The sequence below is a fragment of the Schistocerca americana genome, chromosome 3, assembly GCF_021461395.2.
Source record: "Schistocerca americana isolate TAMUIC-IGC-003095 chromosome 3, iqSchAmer2.1, whole genome shotgun sequence".
Taxonomy (NCBI): Eukaryota; Metazoa; Arthropoda; class Insecta; order Orthoptera; family Acrididae; genus Schistocerca; species Schistocerca americana.
The window spans coordinates 647,608,470-647,632,372 of NC_060121.1; the positions used below are offsets into that span (position 1 = coordinate 647,608,470).

Below are 23,903 nucleotides of genomic sequence, written 5' to 3' on the forward strand. Positions count from 1 at the left end.
TTTCCACTATATCTAACATCAACCACCCATTTTCCTTTTTATATTTCCTAGCCTCATTAACTGATTAATGGATTCTGCTATCCAATTCCCAACACGTACAATGTCAAACATGTTTTTTTTTTTTTTTTTTTTTCTGATGGCAACACTCTTCTGCTTAGTCGCCACCTGAAGATTCGAATGAGGGTCTATTTTTACCTCTGGAATATTTTAGCCAAGAGGATAGATCATCATTAAATCATACAGCTGTGCCACAGTATCAACACTGCACGGCCATGGTGGATAATATTTTAAGGCCAAATCTGTCAATAGTCCAGACTGCTGCCCCTGCAACTAGAATAAACACTTAAACTAAAACAGAGAAAATAATATTCAATTTTCAAGAATAAGGTGACTTACTCTCTTATCACTGTTGGCTGTAGAGGCTGCTCGCTCCAAAACAAAATCATGGGATGGATAATTTATGCCAGAACATGCTAATGTCGTTTTGTCATTTACAACATTTGGTGGCCAACCTTTCCACACCTGATGCCTCACTGGTATATCTGTGAGAGTATACACATCGGTCTTCACTTCAAGAATAGTTTTAGAGCCCAAAAACTTTAGCTTGTAAGTTTTATTATTTGTTTGATCATGAATGTTAAGAGTGTACGTCTGAATCAGTCTCTCAACAAATTTCGACCTGCAACAGAATCGTTTCATACCATTAACACACACTCTTCACAAATGATAAGGCAAATAATGAAGTCCACTCCCAAATTCAATAACTTAGCAAACCATTAGTAAAAGATAGTGGTGTTTACCACATAACCATTATTTTACCCTATAGTTAATCTGTTAAAAATAAAGATTTTCACAAATAAACTTCACGACTTGTAGGCCTGCCCAAAAGCTAAAATTAACTGCTGCCATTCTGTCAATATGTTCTTCCTTGGGCACAGGAGCACAAGCATCAAAATTTAAGACTTCTGGAAATTGGCAGGTATCATAAAATTAAGACAGTATTTCCCTTCATACAGTAGTGGAAAACGTTTTAGACCAACCCAAGCAAATCTTAAGGGCTTTTTCATTTGTTTCAAGTTAGCTTTAGTGATGAAGCCATATTTGAAATTTTGGTAAATAAATCTCCGTTTGTACAAAAATAAATCTCTGTTTGTACAAAGGCACCATGGTGAAAAGTACCATCCCGACTATATTGTGCAAAGTCAAGATATGGTCTGTCATCAGTGGCAAGGGCACTGGACGTCTGTTCTCTGGTGAGGAAACAATGAGGCAAGATCAGTACAAGGAAGTTTCAAGGAAGAGGCAACTACTTACTGAAGGAGAACCATTTATGTTTATACAGGAAAGAGCTAGATGCCACACAGCATTATCAACAAAAACTTTTTTCTAGCAATTTGTTACCGTGGCCAGGAAATTGGCCCGACATGAACCCAATAAAAATGTCTCTGAGCTGGTGACAAGGGAAGTGGCAAGGGAAACAAGCATCACAAAAATTCGTCTCATTGAAAAGATTATTCAAATCTGGTATCATCACCTACAGATGCACGACATTGTAGAAGCCTATATTCACAGTATGTCAAGGTAAAACAAAACAATAATAGCTGCTGAATGTGGCATGATGATGTATTAAGAAGTTAGGTCTAGTTCTGCTTACTGGAATTTTCATTTGACCAACAGTTAATATCAAAACTGCATGATTTGTCTATTATTAATAACATGTAATGTTTAAAGAAGTTATATCATCTCATTTACACTGATCAAAATGATCTTTGCAGCTTTCTACACCAACTAAATTTGTATTCTGTTAAAAAATGAAGCTGCACCTAATAATGTTGCCAGGTACTGTATATTTATAGATTAGTCGTTGAAACTGTGAAAGTAGGCTTTTGGGGGATAGCTGACATCAGTCTTCACACATCAGCCAGTTAAAGTTATTTAGCATTTCCATGACTCTCTCCAGTGAGTTTAACAAACTTGTGATCACTTGTCCTGGTGCTCTTGCATATATTCAATACTGCCTGTTAGTCCTAATTGGTTTGTGTTCCACACAATTGAGCAATTCTCAAGGATGTGATGCATGAGTATTTTATAAGCTGTCTCCCTTGTAGAATGACAGCATTTTCCCAATATCCCACCAACGAACTAAAGCCTACCCCATGCCTTACCTATGACTGAGTCCGAGTGATTGCTCCATTTCATACCCTTACAAAATATTACATTCAGGCATACATACAAATTGATCACAAATGTCACAATTGCATCAATAACTACATCTACTCTTCAGTTTTTTTGTCTCCCATGTAGATTTACCCACGAAAACCATATGTGTGTAGAAGATGCTGAGCAGTATTTATCGTATACTGCCTAAGCATTTCTCACTGTCCTTCATTCATGATGATGAACACAAACTTAATTTTGTAGATTACAGCAGAAATATCTTTTGCTTCACAGATACCTGAATCATCAGTTGACTCCATCTTTCTCCACGAAAACAACTGTACATTCATAACTACATCACACAGCAAGTTATTTTAAACTGTACAGTTGAACTCACTCAGAGCCCACGGGTGACATTACTCTATATTTCTTCAGTGGGGTTCGTTACTTTCTCAGGTGGAATATCCTCCTTTACTTTTCTTTTTATTAGAGCCTCAAATGTCCATCTTATCACTACCCAACATTTCTGTATGATGAACTGTCTTGAAGTTCAATTTGAAATTTTTGTTCCGAGGGTCCCAATTATCATTTCTGTGTTGATATTTATTTTCAATCTCATTACCTTGAGCATCACCACATGAATTCAAATCTTTCAGTTATCCATTTCACTATTCTAGTCCAAACTGAGTTTCTGTCACAACAGTTGTGACTTCATTTCTTTATTTATTAATATTTAAGTACAAATGTTGTAAGAGAGTTCTGGTAGAATTAATACTCTGGGATTAAAGGAGACCACTCATAGCCAGGTCTGTGTGTGTGTGTGTGTGTGTGTGTGTGTGTGTGGGGGGGGGGGGGGGGGGGTTACTCTAGCTCGTACAAAAGGGTACTCTGAAGGTAGCAAGTATTCTTTAGTTCAATGCTTCTGCTTTTCAGTGAGTGGTTTCCTTCGACCCAACATATTTATGGGAGTATGGTAAGTATGTTTTCCACACAAAATGGGCACTTGATATCACCTATTCTCTTTCACAGTTCATGTTGTAAAAAGAATTTTACATCATCAGAACTTCTGTGCTTTACCTTTGAGAGTTCTGTCAACCTCAGATTTACGAAATCTACAACAGCTAACCACATTGCCCATGTTCACCTTTAATTAGTATGAGCTGAATGCAGCTGACGGAAGTCTGGACAATTGTAAACTGAACCAAGTTTTCTGGTTTCAAAGTGTGTGTTCAAACTTAAACACAGGAGAGTAGTGCCTAATGAAGCTGCCGAACTATAGCCTATTGCAGACGCAAAGAAACACCAAACATGCAGAATAACAACATGAAAACTGAAGAGTTTCCCACACACCACCAAAAAGAAAACAAACATGACATCACTATCTACATGCACCCATTAGGGTAACTAATTCTACAATTACACAATGAAATGTCAGATACATTTATTCAGTCCAACTGAAACAGTTCGTACCAGACGAAGCAACGTGAAAAAAGAAAAGTAATACAAAATATATCACTCGTTAAAATTAATGAAAACTTAAGTGCACAAAAGATCAAGCATGTAACACTTATTCTCACGAACATAATGATTTACCAAACATCAGTTAAGAAAACACTGGATTACAATGCACTTAAGGTGTCTGGAGCTTTTGTGTAGTGTGCTGAAGTTGGCAGTTCACGGACACTGGTCACAGACAGTTGTGTAGTGGTATATGGTAGCCAATGAGAATTGTTGAATCTAATGACTTCTTTCAGTGGAAGATGTGAACTGATTAAATTTGTCTTCGATTTCAAAGGAAGAATAACCGATGTGCTAATAGACAGACCTGTAGCACAGCTCAAGGGTTATGTCTGGTTGGAAATTGTGAGTTTGGTTGATAGTGAAGGCAATTCAAATCTCAACATGAAATTACAATTGTAATAGACAGATGTGTAGCATAGTTCGAGACAGGCTTTTCATAGCAATAACCTACTTCATGCATTATTTATGATTCTGCCAAAAATTTCAACAATGTGGTAAAATTCTAACCGGCTACCGACAACCAACTACCAATTTGTCATTTTCAGTTTCTCATCGTTCATCACTTAATTGTTATCAACTCTGGCACTCAAAGCAACAATGCCATTACAATATTATAGTCAAAAATATATTTATTTAAAATTTAACAATTTTATTTGCTTTTTTTTTTTTTAACGTAATGATTTCTGTGTAACAATAAAGGTAATTCTTCCTTTTGTAAACATATGGTATTTCTCATACTCTGTATCTCTTATTTGTAACTACCAGTAAATCCTCGATTCTTTAAAAAAATCAGACATTCATGCATAAAATAGCTTCATACATCTGATTATTTTACAAACAAGTTAACACGTTAAATATTTTCCATTAAGTGTGTAAGTGACAAAAATTTTAAAAGTGTTTGAAATTGTGCTTAAAACTTGTTGGAAGTTGCCGAGGTTCAAATGGTTCAAATGGCTCTGAGCACTATGGGACTCAACTGCTGAGGTCATTAGTCCCCTAGAACTTAGAACTAGTTAAACCTAACTAACCTAAGGACATCACAAACATCCATGCCCGAGGCAGGATTCGAACCTGCGACCGCAGCGGTCTTGCGGTTCCAGACTGCAGCGCCTTTAACCGCACGGCCACTTCGGCCGGCGTAGTTGCCGAGGGCCCTCATTCTCTAACACTGGATGAATAAACTCGAGGTATTTGTGGGCCACCAAGACAATCATACAGCTTCTAGCTGTCATACCGTAAACTTTCGACATAAAATTATACCTATTAATGACTAGACTATGATAGCATTTTAGATTTTTAAATTCAGTTAACAATTAAATGAAATAATGAAAATCAAAATTTGGTTGCCCTTGGAAGCTGTCACACAGGCAACCTGCAAGTGGTACTGGGTTTCAAGACACAAGCTTAGTAATGTACATTTGTGTAACCCGCATGACGTTTCATATCTGGTTTTGACATTCATTTACAACCTGACAGTGGTCTAACAAGCAAAAAGCCAATTTGTGACCAAGTAGATGATATTTGCAGAATATCGGGAAGTGTCCCCTTTTTAATATTAAATAGTTCCTACTACAGAAGTTCCCATTACACTGAAGAGCATCCCGTTGCAAATATACAAAATGCAAGTCATAAAAATTGGTATACCACATATTCATTCATAGAAGCATATATCTGAAGGTCAACTGATTCCACCAGAACATGGGTCAAAAAAATGAAGTGAATGACCAACTGGAAAAAGCTTCCTTTAACTCAGTTCAAACTACTTATTTATCATACCATCCCTACAATTACATGAAATAAAAAACGAATTGCAGACTATGCTTCAGTGAGTTTTCTTCAAGAGCATTCTTCTCACTTCTGAGCTAAAATATCCCTTTGGGTTCAGATGAAAAGAACTGGTAATGCAGAAATGACATGCTTTGCCCTGCCCACGATAGAACTTCTGCAGATCATTAATGTAACTACTATCTTTTCATGTCTCTCTATTCTGGACATACATTCTTAAGAATAGTCATAGAAGGATCCTTGTAGATACTTGAGTAGATGAATGTATTTGCCACTCAGCCTAGCCCCAATGGCAGTAATATCATCAGAATTGAACACAAATCTATAGAAAATAATGGAAATTAATATGGTATGAGAATTCTTAAGACAAGCAAAAACGATGTATCACTTTCGACAGACTTTACCAACTTCTGTCTTACCTATGCCACTGACAGATATAGGAGAAAATTGCTGAACTTGCAGAGACTGTATTGGAATGAATCAAAACTGACTGCCTGTGGGGCCTTCACATTAACATCTCATCAAATAAATCGCCGAAAAAAGCCCCGAAACCTTTCCTATGTTGACTGTCCATCCCCTCGAGACGCATTACAGAGGTTACATCATGAATCTCTCTGGAGTTTCAGGGAACAATGATCATGTAATTGTAACTTTTGACATGTCATTGCACTGAAGTAAACTGTACAATGGGAAAACCTGAATGGAACAGGCTTGAAATATCTGAAATATGGAGCTACAGAACAATGTTTAAGAGTCTGAACACAAGTTACAAAGCAAGTGCTGATCACAAACTGAATGGGTGTTGTACAGCACAGCTTGTCATAAAGTCAGCAAACCATTCATTCTTTATGCATATCCGCACCTATCTCTCTCATCTCTGGAAAGGGTGTTAACAAACTGCGCTACAGAAGACTCAGATATGAAGATACATAAAGCACATGTTTAAGCCCTCAATAAATGTGCAACAAAAATCTCAATGTTTTTCTTGATAAGTTTAAAAGTTTAGCTATAAACAATAGCTACAATTGTATGTGACCAATAAAACTATATTTAATGCAATGAAAACTAGCCAAATACTGCAGTTTATTGAGCTCAACATGAAGCACTGAGCAATGTTAAACAGCCATAAAATAAGTCCCATGCGTGAATTATTACAAGATTAAACATAAAACAAGCAAAGTTCTAATGGCTAACTACAATCCAAAAGACCACCACTTACTCTTCTGCAGCAGTACACCCGTCTTCAAGGTCTGGAACAATAACATAAAGTGTGTTTTCTTTTGGTAGATTCAGGCTAGATAATGTTACTGAATCAGACTTTGGATTATTCTTCCATCCTTGAAGAGTCTGCTGACACACTGGCACTCCCAAACGTGCAAATATAGTGCTTTTTAGTTCACCTGTAACAAAACAGTATCATGAGACACAAACAGAAACAAACTGAAATTCTACAACAGCAAGCTTAAAATTTTATAAATCACCAGTAGATGACACTATCAGGGTGTGACATTACTACTGTTTTAAAATTTTTCCATTTGTTACTGTTAAAACAATGACAGCTCAGAAATTGTCTAAGTAATTTGTTTACACTGAGCATTTAAAGAAAGGCTGTCACAAAAAAATTGAATTTCATGCAAAGGTTGCTGTAAGACACCTTTACAATTTCCATAAAGATCTTACTCATCAACAATACCTCAAATGTCTCCATTCACCTTTTGGTAATCAACCACCTTCAGAAAGGACTGTTTACAACTTGTTTGTAGAACTTCATCATGCTCATGCCAGCTATCAATTTTGTGAAGATCAGCTGAAATAGGTTGTTGTCACATGCTTAAGACATTTAAGTTATGTTGTGATTGACACTTTATTTATAAATGTCCATCTTTATCTCATATTTTCTATAGCTCACATTATCAGTTTTGGCCTAGTGCAATGATCAGATCTGTTCCAAATACAACTGGAAAAAAACAGTAATGTGACAGAAAAACTGGGAATACATGAAAAGTAACATAGCTAGCAGTCACATATACATGTTATACATCCCATGAAAATGTTCACACGCAAATATCATTGTCAAATCATCTGTACACATGGGTATATATAATATGCTGGCAATTGTTTGAGGGCATCATTAACAAACGTAACTAAGCCAGTATGATGCACTACCACTGCGGAACACAAGTGGTCATTATCATAAATTTAGTAACTTAAAATAGAAAATGCAAGGTCATTAATTAAAATGATTTAACACAGCAAGATTTCTTTCTAACAATGAAACATAAAATATAAAAATAAAATCCATACTTTAAATTTGAATGAAACTTGATAGTGAAGGGCAGTTATCAGAAACCTACTAGTAGGACAATATAAAAAGTACAAAATTGTTTGAAAGTTAAAACAAAAGTTGTGAAAAGTATTACGCAACAGAAAAGCTTTCAGGATGGCAAGTTGAATAAAACACAGCCTTACATGAAGATGGTCAATGAAACAAAAATTATTTAATAAATGTCAAGATAGTACATTCAGAGTAGCACTGCTCACAGCCTCTCTGTAAGCTGTTCTGTTTCCCTGTGAAGCTGCTTGCAGAAGGAAGCCCCAGACTCCACAAGAAAACAAAACATCTCGCAGAGAGACCATGAGCAGTGCTAGCTAGATTCTACTCCAAATATAATATCGACTATTAGCACTTTTTAAACAATTATTGTTTCATTGATCATCTTCACATAAGGTTGTGTTTTATCCACCTCGTCATCCTGACAGGTTTTCTGTTGAAAATTTCTACTGTGTAATACTTTTCACACCTTTTATTATAACTTTCAAACAATCTTGTGTTGTTCACAATGTCATGCCAGTAAGTTTCTATTAATAGTCTCACTTTTTACATGTTTCATTCATATTTTTACAACACATTTTATTTCTACATTTTGTATTTCATTGTTCGACACACAGTTTTTAACATGAAATCATTTTAATTAATTACCAAGCATATTCTATTTTAAACTCAAAATTTATGATACTGATTTACTCATGTAACACACCACTAGTGACCTCTACTGACTTAGCTGTGTTTGAGAAGTATAACATGCCCCCAGACCATTATCAGCACTTTATGTTCGCATTATTCAATGATGGTATTTGAATCTGAATACTTTTAAAAGCACATTTGGCTGCTGTAAATGGCTGCTAATTACATTATCTTTTTATGTATTCCTAGGTTACTGTCACATTACTGATTTTTTCCATTTTTTTTCTATTTTCTATTTCACATAGGTCTGATGATAGCAGTATGCTGAAACCAATAATGTGAGATGAACATTTATAAACGAAGGCTGTCTGTTACACACACATATATATATTTTTGATGGATGGATTCTGTGCTGTGCGCAAGATGATTGATCAGGATTGCCATATGACAGCATGAGACGGAAGCATCATCAGACGTATCGAACACTGCAGCACACTTGATTTTATATGAACATTTAGCTGACAAAAAAATACGTACCTAATAGGTTCTGAACAATTTGACAAACTCAAAAACAATTGGGTCTTTTTGTGTAAGGACATGCTCAAAAAAAATTCAGACAAGGAAATGCAAAATCTGTATACAACACTGTAACAGGAGATGATATTTCGACATTAAGAGTCAAAAAATTAACTGAAAACCAGTGAAAGTGGCTCGTCTGTGAAGCACTTCCAAAGAAATGGTTGCTTGTTTTGTTGCTTACACTGTCCCACCGCTTTAGAGGATCACAGAATAGTTAATGGTGAATGGCACAAAATTTGTTTGCGTCAATTCATCAATGAAATCATGTCAAGAAACGAAGATACTGTATCATTCGTCACTGTGACAATGCTCACACAGCACCCAATTTATGGTCTGAAGACTTCTTTCTGTTCTCCAATGTCAAGCAAATATTGTACGGCGAGCGACATCCATCACTTTAACAAGCCGCCTAAGCCACATATTTAAGGTGCTAACATCAGAGTGGAAAAATATTTGCAGAAGTAGAACAGAATGAAATTTTCACTCTGCAGCAGGTGTGTGCACTGATATGAAACTTTCTTGCAGATTAAAATTGTGTGTCAGACCAAGACTCAAATTTGGGCCTTTTGCGGGCAAGTCCTCTACTGACTGAGCTACCCAAGCAGAACTCATCACCCATCCTCAGAGGTTCAATTCTGCTAGAACCTCATCACCTACCTTCCAAACTTCACAGAAGCTGTTCTGCGAATCTTGCAGAACTAACACTCCTGGAAAAAAGGTTCACAGAAGAGCTTCTGTGAAATTTGGAAGGTAGGGAACAAGGTACTGGCAGAATTGAAGCTGTGGGGACAGGTCATAAGTTGTGCTTGGCTAGCCCACGAATGGCACTGGTTCCAAGTACGAGTCTCAGCCCAGCACACAGTTTTAATCTGCCTGGAAGTTTCATTTGCAATAGTATTTGTTGGATGCGTGCAAAATTGTATAAATATTGAGGGTGAATAAAATGGTTTGTATCAAAAACTGATTTTTCTTCACAGTTTGTTTTAACTTCAAAAGTGGCTCTCCTTACAGGTCATTCCATGTCAAGTCAGCTAGGCCATGACACCCATTATCTAGTTGTGAACTGAGATTTTGTGTACTGCTTTTGTACCTAATATCGTGACCTTCTGCCAATTTTTATTACTTTATATACATTCTGGTGGTAGCAATTGCTGAAAGTTTGATACAATGCATTACTTCACAGCAAACTGTAAAAATTTGAAAATTGGCTGCAGTTTTTAAACAAAAAATGGTATGCTGATAGTTTTTCCCCCCCGAGTTCTTTTCACACATGTAGTTTCTGAAAACATGTTAGAATTGTCCAATTAAATTTCTGTAAATTATTTTATTTAATTTTATTGTTGAATTACAATAAATATTTTGGACAAGTGCCCCCCCCCCCCTCTGGAAAACACTGAAAAAATTAGAAGGTGATCTACAAATAACAAAATTTCATCACACAAAAAAATCAGTTTTGAGAAATAAATGGCACCAGGAAAAAAGGAGAAATATACAATTACTATCCAAGAGACATTAACAACATAAGAGCACATAACAATATCCAAATTAAACAAAAATTGCAATATTTGAAACTAAGTTACACATTATATAATATAGGGCAACTTTTACATTACATGACATATGAACAATTTCTTACCTCTGCCATAACTAAATTAACTCAATGTAAAAATACATAGCATTTTGTTTATAATATTTAAGCAGTTTGTCAGAAGTCAATATTGTCAACACTGCACAAAATGCTGCTGCTGCAATCTGCATTCAAGATGATTTGGAACTACATGTGATGAGACACTTTGAAGCTTAGATAATATTTTTTTTGTATGAGAACAACTTTTCTTCCACCAACTTTGAGGACTCTTTGCTAAAAGAATAAGTATGGCCTGCTGCTGTGGCCATATCAACTTCACACAGAATATGAGAGAAAGAAACATCGCCAATATCATTATCAGACCAATTGAAGGATGGGGATGGTGCATGAACCTTACTGTAACATCTCCTCCTTCACAATTCACCTTTCCAACAATTCCCAAATACCAAGAATAGTCATATGCACATGCAACATAGCAGTTGGGCTGCACAGTGCATTCTGGCATTAGTGGTGGAAGTGCATCTAAGAAATCATGCACAATACTAAAATCCGTATCGCAGCTCAGTCTTTTTGCTCCAATCTTGGTTGGCGATATTTGTACAATGTGATGCATAGATCGCGTTCCAGGAATTGTTTTTGCACTTGCAAAGCGATGAGAAAGACAATGTCTGACTTGTACCATTTCATCTTTTGAAACAAAGAGAACTGAACTGCCTCGTAGGTTCTAGCAACAAAATTCAAATACCTGTGAAACTGTAAGTATTTGATCTTTATAAACTCTTTGCAAACTTGTTTTTGTGACAAGTCTTAACAGTGTCACCATTACCATCACAGGGGGATTTTCCATGGCTGGTAGCATAAAAAGGACCAGCTGCACTTTATGTTGAAGTTGTGTTCATGGTAGCAGATATTTCTGAAATCCTTACAATTTTTATACTGTGCAGCACAACCATGAGTGAATTATTCAACATACACAAGATGAATTTCTGGAAATTCACACTAAAAAAATTCAATACAGTCTTTTGAGTATGGTACACCACGGCAATATCATGTTCTAGATCATCAGACACAATACAAATACTTTTTGCATGTAAGTGTCTGTCCTTTTTGTAATATATATGGACAGTGTGGAGACTGCAGCTGCCATTGTTCCAATGGTATCCGTGTACTTCATCTTAAGTAACAAAGCTGAGATTTTCACATTAAAATTAACACTGATCCTTCATCAAGTGTTTCCTTGTTCATTTTTAGATAATCAGATTGTGATTGTGAAATAAAAAGAGTGTGGAGTAAGTTTTTCAGTTTTCTTAATTAGTGTGTCACAGAATTCTGATAGAGAAGTGATTTGAACACAAAGTCATTCTATCAGTTAATACCCAGTGATTGCACTGAACTATCTCATCAGGATCATAGTCTTCTATTTCATTTTCTAAGTGGGTTTGAAGCAACGAACTGGTGGGGCACTTTTCAGACAGACAAAGCATACATGCTCAGTTATTTATATCACATATTATTTTAATCAGATCTTGGTATGTTTCTTTAATAGAAATGGAATTTAGAAGCAATTTAACATTTTGGCGGTAAATGCACACACATATTGCATGTGTTCCTGATGATCCTGCAAGTATACAATCTTTTGGTCAAAGAGAATCATATCTCTCTCTCTCTTTTATTTATTTAGAGAGAGAGAGAGAGAGAGAGAGAGAGAGAGAGAGAGAGAGAATACAGTTCACAGGTAAATTACTTAAAACAAGACTTTTGTTCACAGGTATTTTGCTAGTGCTCACTTTGACTTTCTTCCCCAAGCGTTATTCTCATGTTTTCGTCGTCCAAGTAGAAACTCTTTACTTTTTGCACTGTATCATGTGGCAACGTTTTTCCTCTTTTCTGCTCAGCTATCGATAAAATACCCTTCTTCATTCAAAGAGCTCTTGCTTCTCATACTAAATATTCAGAAACCTGAAAATTGGAACTGCCTTTCTGTAGAGTTCAATTTGGAGGCACAAGAGTAAATAACTGAATCTTTTCATGATTAATTGCATATTCAATTTTCTGTTTGATTTTGTCCAAGAGTTCATCATGATGTTTTGCCTTTTCTTCCAGTTCCGTTAAATCACTGTCAGGGTTAGTGCTTGCATCAGCAGCCAGCACAACTTTATACTTACATGAAATTTAAGTTTTCAGAGCCCCAGCTGCTGATTTCAAGTTTCGTTTGGCTGTTGCATACCAACTATGCTGAGCAACTGAATGCAGCTTTCCAGGAGATACTTCTAAGCTAGTATTGGACACAGATTTTTCAGGAGTCTGCACCTTCACATTACTGTCATTTATATAGTCTGGTGATGAGTCATCACTTGCTTGTTTTTCATTATGAAGTTTGATACAGGTTGGGCACATTTTCTCCCCAGGAATAACTCTGAAGCCTCTCAGTTTGAAGGTCTTCGCTTTTTCTAAACTAATTTCACACAATCCAGATGAAACAGGTCATTTATGGCACTTAATGGGATCACAGCAAATTTTCTTATGTCGAGAGAATCTGCACAGGTAGGCCTACCTGTCTTTGTGTTTAACAAACACGCATGAAACACTTAAATCACAGTATGAATGACTGTTGCTTCGCCATAATAAAGTTCTTGTTCTTCACTTGTTAGTTCATTCACACAAGTCAGGGCATCGTCACATATCTTGCAGGTACTGTACAAGAAAACACTGCTTTCTTGTACTTTTCATACTGCTTCAGTCATAAAACCAATATTGGTTGTAAATAATTCAGAAGATGATTGGTGTAACATAAAAAGTAATTAAATAATGAAAAATCATTATATCGAAAAATCATTATATCCCATTGTTTCATGACAAAAGTATTTCACATTATTATTGGAACATTAGGGAACTTACTTTTGTTTTGGAATGAATACTTAAAAACTGCAACAATTGATTTTTAACCAATAACTGACTATGGGTACAGCTCAGTACAATAGCTCTGAACTGCATGCTCAGTGAACACAACTCAAAGGAATTGGATGACAATACATCAAAGCTAACACTTGGTTCAATAATCATAAAAGAAGGTTGTATACATGGGGGGAAGCCTGGAGATATTGGAAGGTCTCAGATAGATTATATAATGGGAAGGCAGAGATTCAGGAACCAGGTACTAAATTTGTAAGACATTTCCAGGGGCAGATGTGGACTCTGGCCACAATCTATTGGTTATGAACTGTAGATTAACACTGAAAAAACTGCAAAAAGGTGGGAACTTAAGGAGATGGGACCTGGATAAACTGACTAAACCATATGTTGTACAGAGTTTCAGGGCGAGCATAAGGTAACAATTGACAAGAATGGGGGAAAGAAATACAGTAGAAGAAGAATGGGTAGCTTTGAGGGATGAAGTAGTGAAGGTAGCAGAGGATCAAGTAGGTAAAAAGACGAGGGCTAATAGAAATCCTTGGGTAACAGAAGAGATATTGAATTTAACTGACGAAAGGAGAAAATATAAAATGCAGTAAATGAAGCAGGCAAAAGGGCATACAAACGTCTCAAAAATGAGATAGACAGAAAGTGCAAAGTGGCTAAGCAGGGATGGCTAGAGGACAAATGTAAGGATGTAGAGGCACATATCACTAGGGGTAAGATAGATACTGCCAACAGGAAAATTAAAGAGACCTTCGGAGAAAAGAGAACCACTTGTATGAATATCAAGAGCTCAGATGGAAACCCAGTTCTAAGCAAAGAAGGGAAAGCAGAAAGATGGAAGGAGTATATAGAGGGTCTATACAAGGGCAATGTACTTGAGGACAATATTATGGAAATGGAAGACGATGTAGATGAAGATGAAAAGGGGGATATGATACTGCATGAAGAGTTTGACAGAGCACTGAAAGAAGTCGAAACAAGGACCCGTGAGTAGACAACATTCCATTAGAACTACTGACAGCCTTGGGAGAGCCAGCCCTGACAAAACTCTACCATCAGGTGAGCAAGATTTATGAGACAGGCGAAATACCCTCAGACTTCAAGAAGAATATAATAATTACAATCCCGTGGAAAGCAGGGGGTGACAGATGTGAAAATTACCAAACTATCAGTTTAATAAGCCACGGCTGCAAAATACCAACACAAATTCTTTACAGACGAATGGAAAAACTGGTAGAAGCTGACCTCGGGGAAAATCGGTTTGAATTCCGCAGAAATGCTGGAACACATGAGGCAATACTGACCCTACGTCTTATAGATTAAGGAAAGGCAAACCTACGTTTCTAGCACTTGTAGACTTAGAGAAAGCTTTTGACAATGTTGACTAGAATACTCTCTTTCAAATTCTGAAGGAGGCGGGGGTAAAGTACAGGGAGCGAAAGGCTATTTACAATTTGTACAGAAACCAGATGGCAGTTACAAGACTCAAGGGGCACGAAAGGGAAGCAGTTGTTGGGAAGGGAGTGAGACAGGGTTGTAGCCTCTACCCAATGTTATTCAATCTGTATATTGAGCAAGCAGTAAAGGAAACAAAAGAAAAGTTCGGAGTAGGTATTAAAATCCATGGAGAAGAAATAAAAACTTTGAGGTTCGCCGATGACATTGTAATTCTGTCAAGAGACAGCAAAGGACTTGGAAGAGCAGTTGAACGGAATGGACTGTGTCTTGAAAGGAGGATATAAGATGAACATCAACAAAAGCAAAACGAAGATAATGGAATGTAGTCGAATTAAGTCGGGTGATGCTGCGGGAATTAGATTAGAAAATGAGACACTTAAAGTAGTCAATGAGTTTTGCTATTTGGGTAGCAAAATAACTGATGATGGTCGTAGTAGAGAGGATATAAAATGTAGACTGGCAACGGCAAGGAAAGCACTTCTGAAGAGAAATTTTTTAACATTAAGTACAGATTTAAGTGTCAGGAAGTCTTTATTGAAAGTATTTGTATGGAGTGTAGCCATGTATGGAACTGAAATGTGGACGATAAATAGTTTAGACAAGAAGATAAGCTCTCAAAATATGGTGAAACAGAAGAATGCTGAAGATTAGATGGGTAGATCACATAACTAATGAGGAGGTATTGAATAGAATTGGAGAGAAGAGAAATTTCTGGCACAACTTGACTAGAAGAAGGGATCGGCTGGTAGGGCATATTCTGAGGCATCAAGTGATCACCAATTTGGTACTGAAGGGCAGTGTGGAAGGTAAAAATCGTAGATGGAGAACAAGAGATGAATACACTGAACAGATTCAGAAGGATGTTGGTTGCAGTAGGTACTGGGAGATGAAGAAGCTTGCACAGGATAGAGTAGCATGGAGAGCTGCATTAAACTAGTCTCTGGACTGAAGACCACCACCACCACCACCACCACCACCACCACCACCACCACAACAACAACAACAACAACTTCAGCAATTTAGTGGTGGCATGGTCATTAATTAGCAACTTCAATATTTCTTTTACAGTAATGTCGTTTTCCACACTTCCCATTATTTCTACAAACTGATTCTTTTTGTGTGACATAATGAAATATTTATAATAACATTGTAAATTTTTCAAAGGTATCTATGAGGGGGCAATACCTTTAAAAAATTATAATGTCCATGTATGGATTTCGTTTAAAAGAAAATATTTGCAATCTTTTCTGAGATGTACATGATGAATATTCACTACAAGAAGCATGACTATAAAAATATAAACCTTCCATTTTAACTAACAAAATTCAAGCACTGCAAAAGCTGTAGGAACTATTGCATTTTTAAATTGTAAAAGAGCTCGTCTATGAAACCCTCGATTCCTGAATCTATATAACTTCTTTTTATCATAAGTGAAACAGTAATTGACCTGCAACATTTAAATTTTGGAAATGTTCATATATATCTTGGTAAACTTCCACTACCCAAAATTTCAAGGATTTGCATGACAATAGGTGTCATTTCCTAAAATTTCTGGATGGTTTGACAGGGAAAGACCCAACTGGGGTTTGTAATCCAGAATTTTGATGACTGGATCCACCATTTTAATGTAATTATTGGTAGTTATCATTCCATAAATGGCTGTTAAAACTATTGTTGCAATTGCAATTTTGACATTTTGTCACTGTCAAGCACTGTGGGATGTCCCAGACCGCTCTGCGAAGTCAACTTGTGACACTTGAGGAACTATGTAGTTTGAACTGTGTTCCAGCATGTCACAACTTAAAGGTGTACAATAAACTTCAACACCCTCCAGTGGTTGACAATGACTAAAGTCTAAATTGCAATCATAATAAATATATTTAACTACCACGTGGGGAGTGATTACCTTTAATTAATGTAATCACTTACTCTATTTAAGAGGAAGCAAGGCATGACAAACACCCAATTATACAGCACACCAAATTAAAAAGTCAGCAACACATAGGCCGTATGTTTTGTCATTGATGACAGAAATAAATGGTGACCTACCCATTTATTCGCTCCTGCAATTTTCACAGAGTAATAACATTAAACAAGCGAAGATTAGTTCATCTCCATTACCACCACAAAATGTTTTCCATGACTAATTCATAACTATAACAATAAAGCTTCCAATGACGAGGATAAAGAACACTGTATGTATATAAAAGGCCAATGCTTCAAAAAAAAATTAATAAAAGCTTTCCACAGTTATTTATTACAGGTGAAATGGTGTGAACATACACTGGTTGCTAACAGTTGTTTTGAAGAGCAAGGTATACATGCTAAAAGACTATGGTGGTTATCAGTACTTAAGTTGTGAAGTGAAATGATTAACAAAAAATTAAGGTAATTTTTCTGCACCTTAGCATTACGAGTTGCATGTTAGTTTAGAAACTGATAATATCAGCAATGATGGTTACGATAATGTGAGCCAAAGAAAGTATATTGAAAAAATGAAAATGAACAAACTACTGCAGCGCATTTTTTTAAGTTCAACAAGGCCAACTAAGCAATACTGAAACCACAAAATACGTACCATACAGAAAGTATTACCACAGAACTAAATTTAACAGCAGTAGGGCTCTGATAAAATTTTAAGTATTATATACATACACATACAAGTTTTATTAATTACTGGAGCTGGAAACAAAGCCAGGAGTTGCGTAAATTGGGGCAAGACTACGTTTTTGTGTACAAAGCTTCGTCTTCAAACAAAAGTGACATGAATAAAGAAGACTATTCAATACTAGTCATTGGCTTTGAGCAGTGATGCAGGAAATGTGACAGATGTCATCAATATACGTGGCTGGCTACTAAGCTACAGTTCGGTTCATCACCACTATCTGGTCTTTTGCTTTCACAATCACTGGCTTTGTCAACTAACAACCAAACTGAAAATATGCACCAAAGGGTAATTTCAATGCAGCCATTAACATTACTTCACTGGCTAAAACTGATGAGTAGTATATAATATCAAAGCAGGTACATGTGGGCCACATACATGACAGTCGTGCAGTGAGCCAACTTCACCGTTGCACCTATGCACTTGTTCAGGATGCAGGCTATGGTGACAGTTGGGTAACAGGAACTGATAAGTACACTTGCCAAAAACGTATTTATTCTGCCAAATGAGTAAATGAACTACTGACAAAAATGAAATCAGATCGTAATTTCCATTAACTGTCGATTGCAATAACTGTCTTTGCACAATAGTTAAACTCGAAAACCAATCCTGGAGTGTGTACACTCCGCAGTGAGGAGCGCATTGTCCAATTGCATGAGTGCAGGAGAACAGTGGGCGCATGTCTGGAATGAAACAAAACCTTTTTCTCGTGATTGCGGGGTGCTGTGAATTTCACAGATGCGATGAAGCAAAAGCTGAAATGAACAGAGAGCATCAAACAAACATCCTTAAGTCTCTGAGGAGCTTGCATTAAGCTTGACTCAAGTGGTCCGCAGATTGACGTCATAAGACTCTCGAAAAATGCGTCTGTACTGTCTGCACTGCCCGTTGCTTTTTCTGCCGATCTGCATCCGTGCGCACCACACATAGCTGCGATGCTGCCTGTCATCAGGTACGCACAGCAACGGATATCTCACCCAGTTAACTTCAGGACACTGTGGCCCACTATGGTCCATTCACACATTTTTGCATCACGGCTGCCATAATACTATTCCCGATCCAAGTGACATTTAGAAGTATATGGATCTGATATTTTTATTAGATCATACCTTAAACTCATTGGAAAAAAAACTTCAATTTTGGGCCTGACTGAGAACATTAAAAGACATGCTGTATGTACAGCTTTTGTTAACACACTAAAATTATTGGATTATCAGGTTTAAATCAGGACTAATCGAAGGACAAAACATTGAACTTAGTAATGCAGCCAATGTAATCAGGGGTCATCATCCTGACTGGGAGATGTCATGTATGGAGTTCCCCAAGGCTCAATCCTCAATCTTAGGTCTGCTATTGTTCTTACTGTCCATCAAATATACAAGGAGAATTACTTTTTTTCCCCCAGATGACACTCTTGAATCAATCCAAGCACATGTATAGCAACATAAAACAAGGTCCTTAAAGGCATCATGAACTGGTTTTCTGTGAGTGGTCTCATCACCAATTTTAGAAAGACACAACAGATTCAGTTCTCCACATCCACAAGTACTACACCAATGATAAGTGTATGACATGGTGACAAAATAACAAATAGGATTGAAACCAAAATTCTTAGGTGTCCATAGTGACGAGAATTTAAACCAGAAAAAGTACATTTTGGAACTCCTAAAACAACTTATTTCAGCCTCATTTGCATTTAGAATCATTGCTCATCTTGAGAAGACACAAATCAGTAAGTTGACATATTTTGCACATTTTCATTCAATAGTGTCACATGGCATAATGTTCGGGGGTAGCTCATCTATAAGAAAGGAAGTCTTCAGTGTCAAAAATGTGCTGTAAGAATAATATGTGGCGGTCATCCATGATCATCTTGTAGGCATCTTTTTAAAGGGCTGGACATTCTGACCACTGCTTCACAGTATTTATTCCCACATGATGTTTGTTGTAAATAACCCATTGCATTTCAATAGGAATGATGCTGTACACAATTACAATACCAGAATGAAAAATGACATTCATTACTACATACTAAGGTTGACTTTAACCCTTAACTACTATGGTCATTCACAGGAACAATTACTACGAAGGGGTCTCACAGACCGCATTTTTCTATTTTATATATCAAACCAAAATTTTGCTGAATATATATATAGTTTCTTGACTTCCAGTCTTTCATTACACATATTGGAGGTGGCTTTAGTAGAAATTTGATTTTTTTTAAACACTGCCGTATTTTAAACACTTCGACAATTAAAACAAAGGGAAATCTGGAGTATATTTTTATTTTATGAGTTAGGAAAATAACAACAAATAGTTAGCTCTCTACTCACACACAGATTTTCATCAGAAGGATTATTTTACAAATTGGCAATATAACTAGGTGGAAAAATCCGACATGACTTATGATAAATTGTGTGCGAAGTCAGCTTTCATTTTACGACTCACTTTCCAATGTAGAGCGAATATTTCAGTCCCTAAGTCTACGGATGGAGAAACCCTGCCACCATTTTACTTCTAAAATTACAAGTAAAAACTAAATACTTGTTCTTATGTGCCACTGAATCATACTTTAGTCAATTTCCACCTGCAAACACTTCACGCAGACCTTCCTGGAACACTCCAAACAAATCGGAACACCACGCTGTTAACATGGATACCTTGTTTTCCTCTTCAGATGAGGAGGGCAAAAGGTGCACATTTTTCGAATTCTTTCGGTGTCTGAGGCTCATCTTGCAAGTGAAGACATCTGTCTCACATAACACGTGTTGCACATAAGGCCCAGCTTTCCCCACCATGGAGAAACAGTAGCATGAAATAAACACGCAGCACGCAAACACTATGGTACGTCTGTGAGACCTCTCAAGGCTAATAATTACGAAACAAAGAGCAGCAACAATGCAAGAATGCTGGCACGTGTAGCTTGACATCCAATAGGAAGATACATGGAAAGAGTTTATTTGGCTTTGCGGCGGTGTGAGAAATATCTCGACAGAAAAATTAGTAGCGGGCTGAGAGATGGTCGATAGTAGTTAAGGATTAATACAAAAAGGGGTGCACAATGATGCAAGTAAAATTTCTGTTAACTTATCAGTGATATAAAATATCTGAAGACAATCAAGTTAAATCTGAAAACTAAAAAACTCTCCTTGAGAACTGCCCCTTTTGGTGGTGGTGGTGGTTAGTGTTTAACGTCCCGTCGACAACGAGGTCATTAGAGACGGAGCGCAGGCTCGGGTTAGGGTGGGATTGGGAAGGAAATCGGCCGTGCCCTTTCAAAGGAACCATCCCAGCATTTGCCTGAAACGATTTAGGGAAATCATGGAAAACATAAATCAGGATGGCTGGAGACGGGATTGAACCGTCGTCTTCCCGAATGCGAGTCCAGTGTGCTAACCACTGTGCCACCTCACTCGGTGAACTGCTATTTTTCCACAGAATAATTTTTATTAATGTAATGTGCAAAACATGGTGTTTCAGAATTACTAACTCACATCCTTATATTCAATAATAATAATAATAAAACCTTATACATCTTCAGCATGTACAGTAATCATATTTACAAATTAATTGTGATGTGAATGTAAAATGCCTCTTTCCACAGTTACAATTTATTGTGCAAACGATCCAAGGAACTTGAAAAAAGCTAACCTACAATACTGTCGGAGTATCAGTTTTGCCCTGAAAGGCAGAAGCTATTTCTGTAATTCACCTTATCACCCACAGCGAACACATTACTCAAAAACTGTTACCCTGCCAGCTACCATGTTGCTTCAAGAATCAGTAACAAATTTTAACTAAAGATTATCTTCTTTCTGACATCTGCTAATAACATTCATTGTTCTTTATTACAGCAGGACGTGCAATTTCAGAGTACCTCTAACATTTCTCCACACAAGTTTCCAAATCACATTCAGTGGTTCCTCAAAATTAAGTTTTTAGACTATTTCTTAACTGGACAGGAACTAAGAACAAAATAAGCTATGGCTTTCATAAAACAATCATGCCAGCATTTGCTTCAACTGACAAAGAAACCAGAGTACAATATATCAGGTCCTTGTACTTCAACACACTTTTTCATGCATCCAAACACTGGGCGGTTTTTTAGGTTAGATGGCCTTGGGCAAGTACAGAAAGGGCAACAGCCTCAACGGGTGTGGGGCAAAGTCAGGACATGCGGGGACCAAGCAGCAATCGGTATTGTAATTGTAAACTGTTGAAGCTGCGTTGGTAAAGAACCGGAACTTCAAGCGCTGATAGAAAGCACCGAAGCTGAAATCGTTATAGGTACAGAAAGCTGGCTGAAGCCAGAGATAAATTCTGCCGAAATTTTTACAAAGGTACAGACGGTGTTTAGAAAGGATAGATTGCATGCAACCGGTGGTGGAGTGTTCGTCGCTGTTAGTAGTAGTTTATCCTGTAGTGAAGTAGAAGTGGATAGTTCCTGTGAATTATTATGGGTGGAGGTTACACTAAACAACCGAACTAGGTTAATAATTGGCTCCTTTTACCGACCTCCCGACTCAGCAGCATTAGTGGCAGAACAACTGAGAGAAAATTTGGAATACATTTCACATAAATTTTCTCAGCATGTTATAGTCTTAGGTGGAGATTTCAATTTACCAGATATAGACTGGGACACTCAGATGTTTAGGACGGGTGGTAGGGACAGAGCATCGAGTGACATTATACTGAGTGCACTATCCGAAAATTACCTCGAGCAATTAAACAGAGAACCGACTCGTGGAGATAACATCTTGGACCTACTGATAACAAACAGACCCGAACTTTTCGACTCTGTATGTACAGAACAGGGAATCAGTGATCATAAGGCCGTTGCAGCATCCCTGAATATGGAAGTTAATAGGAATATAAAAAAAAGGGAGGAAGGTTTATCTGTTTAGCAAGAGTAATAGAAGGCAGATTTCAGACTACCTAACAGATCAAAACGAAAATTTCTGTTCCGACACTGACAATGTTGAGTGTTTATGGAAAAAGTTCAAGGCAATCGTAAAATGCGTTTTAGACAGGTACGTGCCGAGTAAAACTGTGAGGGACGGGAAAAACCCACCGTGGTACAACAACAAAGTTAGGAAACTACTGCGAAAGCAAAGAGAGCTCCACTCCAAGTTTAAACGCAGCCAAAACCTCTCAGACAAACAGAAGCTAAACGATGTCAAAGTTAGCGTAAGGAGGGCTATGCGTGAAGCGTTCATTGAATTCGAAAGTAAAATTCTATGTACCGACTTGACAGAAAATCCTAGGAAGTTCTGGTCTTACGTTAAATCAGTAAGTGGCTCGAATCAGCATATCCAGACACTACGGGATGATGATGGCATTGAAACAGAGGATGACACGCGTAAAGCTGAAATACTAAACACCTTTTTCCAAAGCTGTTTCACAGAGGAAGACCGCACTGCAGTTCCTTCTCTAAATCCTCGCACAAACGAAAAAATGGCTGACATCGAAATAAGTGTCCAAGGAATAGAAAAGCAACTGGAATCACTCAATAGAGGAAAGTCCACTGGACCTGACGGGATACCAATTCGATTCTACACAGAGTACGCGAAAGAACTTGCCCCCCTTCTAACAGCCGTGTACCGCAAGTCTCTAGAGGAACGGAGGGTTCCAAATGATTGGAAAAGAGCACAGATAGGCCCAGTCTTCAAGAAGGGTCGTCGAGCAGATGCGCAAAACTATAGACCTATATCTCTGACGTCGATCTCTTGTAGAATTTTAGAACATGTTTTTTGCTCGCGTATCATGTCATTTCTGGAAACCCAGAATCTACTATGTAGGAATCAACATGGATTCCGGAAAGAGCGATCGTGTGAGACCCAACTCGCCTTATTTGTTCATGAGACCCAGAAAATATTAGATACAGGCTCCCAGGTAGATGCTATTTTTCTTGACTTCCGGAAGGCGTTCGATACAGTTCCGCACTGTCGCCTGATAAACAAAGTAAGAGCCTACGGAATATCAGACCAGCTGTGTGGCTGGATTGAAGAGTTTTTAGCAAACAGAACACAGCATGTTGTTATCAATGGATAGACGTCTACAGACGTTAAAGTAACCTCTGGCGTGCCACAGGGGAGTGTTATGGGACCATTGCTTTTCACAATATATATAAATGACTTAGTAGATAGTGTCGGAAGTTCCATGCGGCTTTTCGCGGATGATGCTGTAGTATACAGAGAAGTTGCTGCATTAGAAAATTGTAGCGAAATACAGGAAGATCTGCAGCGGATAGGCACTTGGTGCAGGGA

At 37.4% G+C, this 23,903-nt stretch overlaps 1 protein-coding gene across 1 annotated transcript in view; it reads right to left on the bottom strand.

Moving 5' to 3' along the window:
- LOC124605519 (FAS-associated factor 1) overlaps positions 1-23,903 on the bottom strand; it is a 152,363-nt gene that overhangs the window by 124,676 nt on the left and 3,784 nt on the right. Inside the window, exons 4-5 of the mRNA XM_047137262.1 lie at positions 6,683-6,863; positions 397-679 (exon numbers count right to left, since the gene is read on the bottom strand). Of these exons, the coding sequence (XP_046993218.1) occupies positions 397-679; positions 6,683-6,863 (464 nt within the window). The remainder of the gene's footprint in view (positions 1-396; positions 680-6,682; positions 6,864-23,903) is intronic.